The 12,542-nt window shown below is 32.1% G+C and overlaps 1 protein-coding gene across 3 annotated transcripts in view; it reads left to right on the plus strand.

Moving 5' to 3' along the window:
- LOC125068833 (inositol-trisphosphate 3-kinase B) overlaps window positions 1–12,542 on the plus strand; it is a 156,385-nt gene that overhangs the window by 16,746 nt on the left and 127,097 nt on the right. Inside the window, exons 2-3 of one of the 3 annotated variants that reach the window (XM_047678159.1) lie at window positions 9,792–9,845; window positions 10,173–10,882. In XM_047678159.1, the coding sequence (XP_047534115.1) occupies window positions 10,178–10,882 (705 nt within the window). In that variant the 5' untranslated portion in view covers window positions 9,792–9,845; window positions 10,173–10,177. Of the gene's footprint in view, window positions 1–9,791; window positions 9,846–9,957; window positions 10,077–10,172; window positions 10,883–12,542 lie in introns of those variants that run through there. The other 2 variants (XM_047678160.1, XM_047678161.1) reach the window with 2 other exon arrangements.

Below are 12,542 nucleotides of genomic sequence, written 5' to 3' on the forward strand. Positions count from 1 at the left end.
TAAGGCGTAATATCCCGCGTGCCTGTAATACCTACCTATGAGTGGTATAGGTATCACCCACCCAAAGTTACAATTTAGTAGAAGTGGCTATCAAAACGTCGGAAGGAATACACCCACATAATTGACATAGTGTTCTATTAAGACATATGAGATATTGCAATTATATCATAGCTGTAAAAACCGTATTTAAAAATAGCACACGAATGTAATACACGAATATATTCGGGCTAATTAAAATACGTTTAAAAATCTCCGTATTTATAAAAAATACAATTTTATTGGCCAAATTAATACTATACTTTATTATAAATGCACCTTAATACTGAAAATATTCATAAGATCGTAATCAGCTTGTGAGCAAATTGCTTGGAGTGATTAATTTTAAAAGGATTGTTGTGTTTTATAATTTTGAAATTATAACTGCTGGTACGAACGATTTTTTTTGTAACTGAAATATTTGTACAGTACGTAACAATAAACAACCAAAATATATTATAAAATATTTAATACAGTTAATCGTGGATTTTTTTTAGATAAAAATGAATGACTATTCGTAATAAAAAACTGAAAAAAAAATCGTTTACAATTTTCGTAGTAATAAAACGATTTGAATCATGACATTGTTAAATAAATTCCGTAATTTATTATAGAAATGTCTAATTTAAGCAGTATTAGTGTTCGGTGCCCTTACGTCGCAGCAAGGCTGCCTTTGACGTCACTCGCCTGAGGACATACATTGAAGCAAATATATACAATTCAAAATGAACCTTATCGATATTTGTAAAAGCTTCAAATTACATTTTAAAATTCATATTAAGGTTTACAGTGGTCTATGTAGACAGAAATAAACCTTAATGTTAGGAAATAAAGTCTAAACTATTTTGTTAACGTTTTAGATGTAGGATGTCGAACGAAGGTCATGGAGTTTTAATGGTGATAATCTTCCTGGTCTTCACTCTGATATGCCCATTTATGTCCCGAAATTGCAAATTTTTACGTCAAAGATGTAGGTAATATTGAAAAGACTACATTATACAGTAATTTGTAACTTTTGTATCAAGAGAACCAAAGGCAGAACAAAGGCATATATATATATTAACCATTCCTGACATCACCAATGCGGCTCCAACCTTGGGAACTAAGATGTTGGGTCCCTTGTGCCTGTAGTTACACATATTCATATTATTATGAGCGTCAATATCTCTAGTTATATCTCCAGTTACAATAAAATAATATAAAACTAATATTATATAATTTATGACGTGTTTAATTTTAAATAGTATAACAAAATATACTTTATTCTAGAAGCAAATAGCTTTTTGTATTATCATTTAAGAGAAAAAAATAATAAAGGCCTGCCTAAAGGCATTAAGAATGATAAAGCTTATTGTATTTTATGAGCTTGTTGTAAATTAAAATGTACACGTGTGTCGTGAACTGTACAGGGGTTCCATGTTAATATTTTTGTTAGTAATTTACACGCACGGCACAGACGATAAATAGTTTATAATTTATATGTCAACATCGAAATTAGACTGACGATCTAAATATTAAGCCTGCTTTTGTTTGATTGTATCCGTGATATTATATTTTTTAATAATTCATAGGCAATACAACTTACTTGTATGAATATTTTTTATACAAGTAAGTTGTATAAATTTAAGAAAAATAAAAATATTTTTTTTATTGTCGTGGAGTAACAAAATTATGTAACATTTGCATATAAATTATTTGGAACGTATCTGTTCTAAAATCAAAATAATCTCAGTAACGACTCTAAATGTATTCAAAGACAAGTATTTGGTAAAGATCGAATGACGTTTAGTACAATCAAAACAGGCTTATGAGGCAAATATTTTCTGAATAAATAAGGATATTTAATTTGTCTTGTCAACAGCTTAAGTGCCTTTGATTCTACAGAAAGAATATTTATATAAAAAAGAACGAACGTCAGAAAAAAACCTTTTATAATAGTTTACTTGATAGTAGGGCTACGTGTAAACTTGTCTGGGTAGGTACCACCCACTTATCATACCCATACTCTACTACCAAACAACAATATATAAGTAGGTATTGAAGGGTCAGAGATCCAGTGTAAATGGACGCATAAAATCTTAGTTCTCAAAGGTTGGTGGCACAAAAGCGATAGTTGTGAATTTCTTACAGTGCCAGTGTATATGGGGGGGTGATAACCTCTTACTATCACGCCCCCAATTTACCATTCTAACTATTAAAAAAAAAAGATTTTAAGAACTTATTAAATAACTTTCTTTCGTTACTTTTTATTGAGACAAGTATATTATATATTTAAAAAAAAATTATGTGCCAATATGTATGCCAATATTATAACCTTAAACATTAAGACCTAGCTAATATCCTCCGCAAAGCCGCATTGGCTTTAATTTTGTGAGTTTGCCCTTTACGATTTACGCTACCATTTGGTGATTATATTGCTGGGTACTATGGTTTATTTTAATAATACTCGATGCCATTATTATGCCAGATACGATCACGAAACAACAATTGTACAAGCCAAGAATGTGATTGTAGCATCTTCACTAAAGCTTTTGAAGGATTTGTCGTTTGATGATTTTTAAATGTTGTATCACGTGATTGGAAATTTTTTGGTCAACATTAGAGCATTTTGTGTTAATATTGATTTTAAAAATCTTTTGAGTGATGTAAGTTTAATTCTCTTATTATCAACATAATATACGGTAACTTCAAAACTTTACGATTATTCTATATAGACGTTAAGATCATTCCTCTCTTCTGAGTCTGTTTTCTTAAACATTAAAATTTTCTAGAGCGTGAGGTTCTATTAGATATTGTGAAGATAGTTTTATTGAGATAACAATCAACGTCAACGCAGTCTTTGCGTATGCAAAATAAATAAAAGATTAGATATCTCTGACGATAGCACTTCAATTAGCAATTGTGACATTTCTTGATAAGAAAAATGTGAGGAAGTCTGAATTAATTATAATATTTAATAAATTTTAATATAATTTTACCTTAATACCTTAATGAGATGTATGGAGTAATATGTAAAATTGGCCAAAAGGCTCTCTTTCTTAACGTATAAAGCGGAACTCATTCTTTTAATTATTATATCTCGAAAGCCTCTTAAATTCAATTGTATTCGTATTCATAATTTTTATGACAAATCTCTAAATAGTGCGTTGAATATTTCTCTTTTAATTTACGAAATAAAATATTCCTATCACTAAAATTAAGAGGAACATTCAGAGCTGATTCTAACATTCTTTTTGCGGTTTTTCTTACTTTATGTTATAAATATATTAATTGACTTCCTCGTTGGTCTAGGGACTAGATCCTGAGGTCGTATTTTAATAATAATTCAAGCCCCAGATCGGTCCGATAAAAAGTTATTAGGTTTTTCAAAGCACGAAGCCGAAGATTTGCCGTCCCGTCGGATTATGAAAGTGAGGAAATAGTCGGGGCAACTGTGTTTGCGCACATACTTGTATATGTCCTGCGTATTTGGCTGATGTTCCTTGAGAATGGCCGCCGAATTTGGTCAGGACGACATCAGCATCATACATAAGAGTTTGCCCATTTTTATATTATTCATCATCCTCCTGCCCTTATCCCAATTTTACTTGGGGTCGGCGCAGCATGTCTTCTTCTTCCATACTTCTCTGTCAGACGTCATCTCACAAGTAACATTCTTTCTAACCATATTGTCCTTCACACATTTCTATATTATTATATAATTTATTTATTTATTTATTTATATTATATAAACACAATTATCTAAAGATTGATATTTATAATTATATATTATTGAGGATATTTATAAAGTTTGAAATGACAATTAAACTGTTTTAATATCAACTAGCGGATATTTTTTTTCCATATAAATTTTCTGGACTTAATACTTTTAGCCTCTTGAGGCTGGTGCTGATAGCGATAAGCGTTGTGGCATATAAATAAAAACGCTCTTATAATAAACGGTGTCAAGAGGGTGGTTATTTAAACTGGTTTACTTTGAAAGAGCAACATTACGGGTTGTTTGCCGCTTCATCTCGCCGGAGGTTGCTTTCCAAACTTTGGTAGATTAGAAATACATATATAGTTTACTTAAATAAAATATATTTCATTTGATTTGATTTGAAATACTGTTTTCTTCTCTTTCTTTCATCATTGATTTGGTTCAGGGTTATCAACTATTTACAATGCTAAATAATACAAATACAATATATTTTTAGTAGATTTCAGAGAGAATATCTGTATGTATAACTCATTTCAATGGAAGTAGGAAAAAATATAAAAAAACCTTTGATTTACGTATTTCATGCGATTTGCTAATTAATCAGCTATCTTGTACACTACTAAGAGTTTATTATTAATATATCTTTATTTATAATACAACATTATTACATTTAACTATTTATTTTTACTTTAATTTTACTTCCAAAATTCCGTTAACAGTTTCGTCGACGTTTAAAACGCCATTTTTTCGCAAATCCATAGTGAATATCATAGATTAATCAAGCTCTCGACCAATAATATCGCGTTAATTTGCTGTCAAATGTTGTATGTTTGCCTTTTTTACTTTTATGATTGAAATAGAGTATAATATAACTGAAAATGCATGAAATGTAAAGGACGAGAAATAAATTTAGTCATTTTTTTTATTAAGTATTTGACATTACTGAGACGATAAAGTCAGTCCTTTTGTGCTGGTAGGTTGGTACATATGTCAAAATTCCTTACAATTCTGTATAGTGCGATGTGTCGCTGTAAAGAAAAATGATACAATATATTTAACGGAATAAAATGAATACAATTCGTTTTATATTCTCATTAAAATCTTATTTCGTTTAAGCAAAAAAAAAATACAAACAAAGGAAAATTACTGAAAACTTATTGTTCATTTTCAATTCTTGTCACGCATAAAATCAGCTATATATTAGAACATCATATACAATTGTTAAGCAGTTTATTACCATAATTTTTAACGTATATTGTACGTGAGATAAATAATGATGAATATGATACTTTGAAATGTGATCTGTGGTTTAATGTTTTAGTCACGATTTAAGGTCCGTGCGAAAGAGACGAAAGACATCTGAACGGCAATGTAAGGAATGGTTAATATTTCTTACAGCGCCATTGTCTATGGGCCACTTAACATCAGGTGGCTCGCCGGTGTGCTCGTCCGATTACCTACATCATAAAAAAAAATCGTAGTATATGGTAGAGTTGACCACTTACCATCCTGGCCTATTGCATGTGAGCATATCTATGTCATAAAAAACGAAGGTTAATATTTTATTTTATTCTGTGTGTACAACCAAAATCAAAATAAAGTGGGGATTTTTTTGTTATAACCTTTTTGTTTCATTATATTATTTTTAATAAATCTCTTACTAAATTTTCTTGAATAAATAAACGGAAAACCGTATTGTCTCATGAGCGATTCAAATAGCCGTCATAATTAACAATGCTTTTGAATTATAGTTGATAGACGTCCTTTATACTACGCAGCATATCAAAATTATTATTATTATTCTTTTTAAGCTGAGTTTTCTCAGGTCTGAGGTATTAATTTCTGAACCATTGGTAGATTCTTGACTATCAATAAGCAAGTGTAATCACTTCCATATTGAATAAAGATTTTTGACTTTGACTTAGACTTTGACCGACTTTAGAAAAGAAGGTTCTTGATTAGAACTGTTTATGAATCTAGTTTAATGCTTTCTGCGTTAACGTCATTCTGTTCCAAGGTGGTTTCATTTTAATATAGGTAGGTGGACTGGCAAACAGGCCTGATGGTGATAGTTCCACTGGCCATAGACATCGGTGTTGTTAGAAATATTAATCATTCCACATATCAACAATGCGCCACCAACCTTGGGAACTTAAGATGGCTCATCCTTTAAATATAATAAACTATACTAAGTAATTCTTTTTGGCAGACGATCTCAGACGCACTTGGACAAACTGTTTTTCTGGCCGGTTCTTTTCGGTAGAATCTAAATTCCTAAATAACCTTATAAATATAGTCAAATTAAATTATTTAATCTATACTATCTATACTTCTATAGTAATATTATAAATGTGAAAGTAACTCTGTCTGTCTGTCTGTCTGTCTGTCGCTCTTTCACTGTCAAATCAGTGAACCGAATTTGTCGAAATATGATATGAAGCAAACTTGAATTCCAAGGAAAGACAGGCTATTTTTTTGTCTCACACACGACAACCAATCCCTAAAACGCGAGCGAAGCCGCGGGCGACAACTAGTACTTTATAAAACTGGATCGAAAAATAAAGTACTCATTTAAAAGTTTCATTTTCATACGGAAAGCTAATACGAATATTACAATTGTTTATTTTTATTTATTAATTTTTATAGACGTTTGCGTCCTTGCCCTTTTGACTTTTCTTATATTTAAAATAGCTAGGCAAACTGGTATATTAGCTACCTGATGCTTATTCTATTATATATAAATATATTAATAAGATTTATAGTCGATTAGATTTTAAGATAAGCGATAAAAACAAATCGTTAGCAATTATGGAATTACTATTACCTATGTTAGGAGTTGTACTTGTACATTAAACATCCTTATAGTATGTACTAAATACTTTACGATAACCTTTAAAGTACACCTTACATAATAAATAAAAAAGGTTAATTCTGTCATAAGAAAATCTTTAAAACGTATTAATACAAACAATAAAAAGTTTAAGCTCAACGATAGTAATTGTTCGTCAACTGTAACGAAATACTGCATTACGAATCAAATAATAAGAATTGAATTGATGTGGATCTAGACTCGGATATCTACAGTCAGTACTATATTCTAAGCAGACTCTTTGTGTTACTTTTTTCAACTGTTCATTTTCTTGCCGCTCTTTCAATTATTTTTCCAAAGTTGGAAGAGATCGGTCTAGCGATAAAGCCGCTGTTTATCGTTGATTTTTTAATCAAATAGTGTACTTATAAAGCATATTCTTTCTGCATGGTTGTAGTTGAGGATTTGATTTCAAACTTGGGTCAAAGTAATCTGGTTTTTCGGTCTATAGTTTTTATAGGAGCCGAAAAGCATTTTTATAGCACACTTTACCGTTTCTTGGTAAGCGCGTAAAGTTTGTCTAATTTAGGTATCGAATTTTAGTCGCATCGAATTATCAGTGATGGGCAGCCCCGTATAATGTCCAAGCAGTGTAGGGACGATTTCCTCTCAAAAAATAATTAAGAGACCTTTTAGGGCGCCTAGTGATTGTATTGGACTTGACCATTATCAGCAAAGTATATTACCCAAAGCGTGGTCTTAGGGTTTTTTACACCCTCAGTTAAGACGGGCCTGGTGATAAGTCAACTATAGTTTATTTCCTGTGTTTGCTAGTCTTTAAGGTTAGCCACCGTGGCCAAAATTCGGTCAGAGGATATTACAATAAGCATTAAATTTTATTTAACAATTATAATATTTTCAAGTTTAATACCGTTTTTGAGTTTTCATGTTAATATAACCTGATATTAAGTAACGATACTATATACCGATAAATATAATTACTCAGTTATGCTGGTATAGATACTGAAAAGATGTTGACAGAGTGAGTGATACAGGCGGCAAATAAAATCTTTCATTCCGTGGTCGGCAGCGCACTGACGACTGATATTTTATTCTTTAAAAAAAGGATATAGATTTAACGTGACAGATGATATTCGGTGATTTTTTTGTTTTCTCAGAATAAATTAATATTTGTCGAAGCATCAAAAAGTATTATTAGGATATTTTTTTATCGTACATGCTGGCAACGTCAGTATGACGTAGAGAAAACGTAAACGAATAGACTTAAATTTCGAATATCATCATGTCTGATAATGAGTTGATGCCTAACCCCTTCGATATATTTATGTATCACAAATGGCATTCGTATTGCTGACTATCTATGTTTTCAGTACAGAATAAAAGACATATTCAAAGAAATCCAAGTAGGTGTTGTAGTAGTATACTTCAACACAAATATTTATCCACCAAATAACAATCACAAATGAAATATACGTAACTATAACAGACTATGAAATATTCTAAAATAATTATAAATTTTACAATAAACACATTTCAAGTCGTCCAGGTAGTATTATTTTTATATTCATAGTTACATTCCATGTATTGACTAAACGGTAAAGTACTGCACTGAAATTGAATTATAAGCTGAATTACAACCTTAACTTCTTGATTAAACAAATATATCTTTCAGAGAATCTATAGCTTTCAAACTCGAAGCGAAGAGCATGCTGTTTTCATCACGTATAATGTTTAAACTGTAGTTTAAACTATAAACACGGTTTTGTTTACGTGATGATAATTATTTTACCCTGTCAACTATTAGAAGTAGAAGTGTATTACTGGTCTATGGTCATGAAAGTTGTATTTGTTTGATATGAACCAGTGGCGTAGCTATCGTAGGGCCAGGTGGTGCAGTGCACCAGGGCCCCTGAGCTCTGGGGGCCCTCTAACCTAAGCTATGAAAAGAGCTTTGAATAAAGATGACGTATGGATTTAACTTACTAATGATATGTTCAACTCACTGTATCCTGTATCCCATTCTTATTATTATCTATAATTTTGAATGCCAATATACGTTAAAGAGGGGGCGAGGGCCCGATTCTTTTTCTATGCACCGGGGACCTTACCCACCTAGCTACGCTGGTATGAACCTTACCCACTGGTATGAACACTTTATTTATTTGTTTATATAACTTACCAAATTAAGTTATAAATATTCTACAATATATTTCTATTGGTTTCTTATTTTACATTTTCAATAATTAATAATAGATAAATTATATATAATAATATTTTTGTGTTTCATATCAGTTTTTTAAATAAAAAGCATTTAACAACATTAAAAGCATATTATTTACATAAACGAAACAACAGCAGTAGGTACCTTTGTTTGGCTAAATTCGAAATAATCATTTATTCAAACTCATACTCAAACTCAAAGTCCCCTGAAACTCAGCGGGTTATTATTGATTGATAGAAGGTGATTCTATCAATCATAAACTCATTAATTGTATAATAACCTTTCGCACACAAGCGTTCCTTAAATATTTTTTTTTAATTTGGCAACAGAAGCATTTAGAACGCTTTCTGGGATCCTGTTGTAGAACCGTATTACATTGCCCCACAAAAGAGCTACTGACTCTATGCAGTCGAGTAACAGGAGTAACAAGTTTCTGTTTGTTCCTTGTACCAATGCTATGAGTAACACATTTTATCATAAAATTATTAATATTTTTCCGTACATACATAACATTCCAGAATATATATTGAGAAGCAACAGTTAATATCTTGATTTCTTTAAAATTATACCTTAATGATTCTTTAATTGAATTAATTTTAATTGAATTTATTATTTATGATATCAAATTTAATATTTTCGTTAGTTTTTTTCACTTGTTTTTTAATTTGTATTTTAAGCATATTGTAAATCATGTAGTGGTTGGTGTGTTCATTATTAAATGTAAGTAAGTATTTACAAACGTAGTAAATAATAATAATAAATCAGTACAGCTATGTTACGATCATTTTAGTAATTAAAATAATGACGTCTATGAATTTAACGTTACGGTGACAAATATAAATTTATATTCGTTTATTGTTAATTTCGTTGTAAACATTAAAAAAATAGTTCCTTCTATAACCTTATACTCAAAACGATACCTTATAATATCGATGTAGCGTAATTTCTTATTATCATAACAAAACAACCAATTTTTCCACTGATTTGATGTTCGTTTGTTTCAGATCGTATGGCGTTCTTCAACTGATCTACTCCACCAGTGACATAACGTATTGCAGGTTAGTGGCATTGGGAAATAATTTATTGTTTTCCTTTTATTTACAAACAACTACGTTTGTTTCATGACGCAAATTGAGAATAGCGAAAATATGTTTAGTTTGTTGCGCAGTGGCATGCATAATGTTTGTCTGGCCTGGATGTAAACATTCCATCCTCGTTCTCTATACGAATAAATAATTCGCGGTTACAATGTTACGTCAACATAGGAGATACTAAGTAATATAGTAGAGGTTTGTTAGTTTTGAGTTTATTGTTACTGAAACTTGCAGTAGGCAGTAGTTTGTTGTCTAATTTATTAAAAATAAAATGTATTTCATTAATTGCAGAAAAAATGCCCCGTCTAGAGCAACCACCTCCTGAGGACTTTCGCCGGGTACTCCGCGAAAAAGCCTTGAGCCACAGTTTATTCTACCTGAAACTCGGCGCCGGAGTATCGCCTGGGCAAGCGCGGGAGTCGGCACCGCTGCAGATATCACGACGAGCGAGCGACAGTACGGGCATGCGCGCGCCATCGATCGCGCGCGTCTCTCGACACGCGCAGCCGCGCGTCTCCGAGCTACTGCGACGTTTCGAGCCAGCCCCTATGCAATATTTGCGCATCCCACGCGCTTCCAGCCCTTCAGAGGATATCAGTTCATCGGATGATGATGACAGAGCAGCCGTCAGACGGCGTAGCCGCGATTTGAGCGACGACTCCGCCGTGGAACTGGAACCACGAAGACGGCACTCGCACCCTCGCGATATCACCCCCCCGCCGGATGCGATGTCCCCCAGACGAGAGCGGACTCTAATTGAAGCTCACGTCGTGGAACTGGGGCGACGGGGAAGCGAAGGGTGCGAGACGAGAGGAAGATGTGTGAGAACTCCAAGCGTCGTTGTTAGTGATTATTCCGATGGTGTGGCCGTCGGTGCGACTGAAGAAGAAGTGGACTGGTTGAGGTCGAGGTCGCTGTCAGCGGATTCAGCATGCTCGTCATGTTCCACACTTTCGAGTCGCGATGACGAGGAGTTTGAGTCTCCAACGCTGCCGAAAAAGGTAAGTCGTTTGTTATTGATTTAGTAGCATAGCGTATAATTACACAATCAATTTAAAAATATACTTGATTATTTAAATAACAATTAAAATACAAACGAGAATGCTACATAATTAGGTGTCGGTGTTGACGATATTGTTTTAAATGCGTAAAATCATGACGTTGGATTTTACGTCGACGTCTCGACCAATATTGATATCTGAAATATAATCAATATTTAATGGTTTTAAAATAACTGAACTAAATTGATTATATGCCGGCACTATATGCGGTATTTTATTTATTTGTACGGCGCGTAGTCGACACAATAGTTTAAATGAAATTCACTTATATATTAATGACAGTTATGACACCAACCATTTTGATTTAAATTAAATCAATTAAGTTTTAGTAAGTTTATTTATTTAGCGATCAAAATTAATAACATTAAATTTGTACTATTTCCCTTTTGGTGATTCATTAGCACGTAATGCGTAGTAAATAATTCGCTCAATAGCGATTCTAAATACCAAAGCGGTTGAACGAACGATAGAAAAATATTAAAAAACAGCTGCCATAATTACAAAAAAAGTTTTGTTATGTCGGTAAAAAAATGTTGATATACAAAGTACTCCTTTACTAAATAGTAGGTATGTAATATGACGTCATTAAAATAACATTCGAAACGAGTTTTAATATTAAGAATAACATGTATCCATGTCAAAGGTAAAAAGAAAGGAAGTTATTTTTCTGCGAAGTTTGCACATACATACACAGCTCACTTGATTTCCTTGACACACATTCGAGATGCCTTAGTAAAAGCTTAGATAAAACGGTCGAAACGGGCGTACGCAGTACGTACGTTTCGTATAAAACCTAGAGTTCAATTAAGAAAGTTTTGAAAGTGAATTTACTTTTATTAATAAATTAAAAAAAAATAATAGAAGAATAGTTTTGTGCAAGCCGTTTGGGTAGATATAAGATATTCGGCTACCAACTTCGTATTGTTGTGTTCCAGTTTAAATTGCAAGTGAGTCAGTGTAAAAAGAAGAGAATTAATATATTAGCTCGCTAGGTTGGTGGCGCATTGGCAGTGTAATGAATGGTTAATATTCCTTACAGCGTCAATGTCGTGCGGGGGTTACCACTTACAGTCAAGTCCGCCAACCTATATTAAAAAAAAAGTATGTATCGGTTTGTATATATATATGCGTAATATGAACCATCATTAGTTTTTATTTAATTGTATGAAAGCATTATACCTTACTAAATTAAGTGGATTAAAAATCTTGCTATATTATATGTAGGACTAGTATAATATAGTAAACATAACGGACTAAGAAATTATACTAAGCAGAAATTATAAATAACTCAGTTAAATTTATTTAGTTTCCATGACTAAAACCTAAACCTAAACTAAATCTAACCCAAGGAAATAAATATGCGGAGTACCTTCTGAATTTGTTTTCATTACCTTTTTTTTCAGCTATCTATCATATTTCTTTTTATTTACATTGAGATATTATGTAACATAATAAATACGAGGGGAACCTTCAGCTCGTTTTTGCAGAATACATTTTTTTACGTTTTAATCATTACACTCAACTAGTGATGCCCTTTGCTGATTTAAATTGAAATAGTTTTATATTAATTTACAAGCAAAATCGACATGACTCATAATAT

The sequence above is a fragment of the Vanessa atalanta genome, chromosome 14, assembly GCF_905147765.1.
Source record: "Vanessa atalanta chromosome 14, ilVanAtal1.2, whole genome shotgun sequence".
Classification (NCBI taxonomy): domain Eukaryota; kingdom Metazoa; phylum Arthropoda; class Insecta; order Lepidoptera; family Nymphalidae; genus Vanessa; species Vanessa atalanta.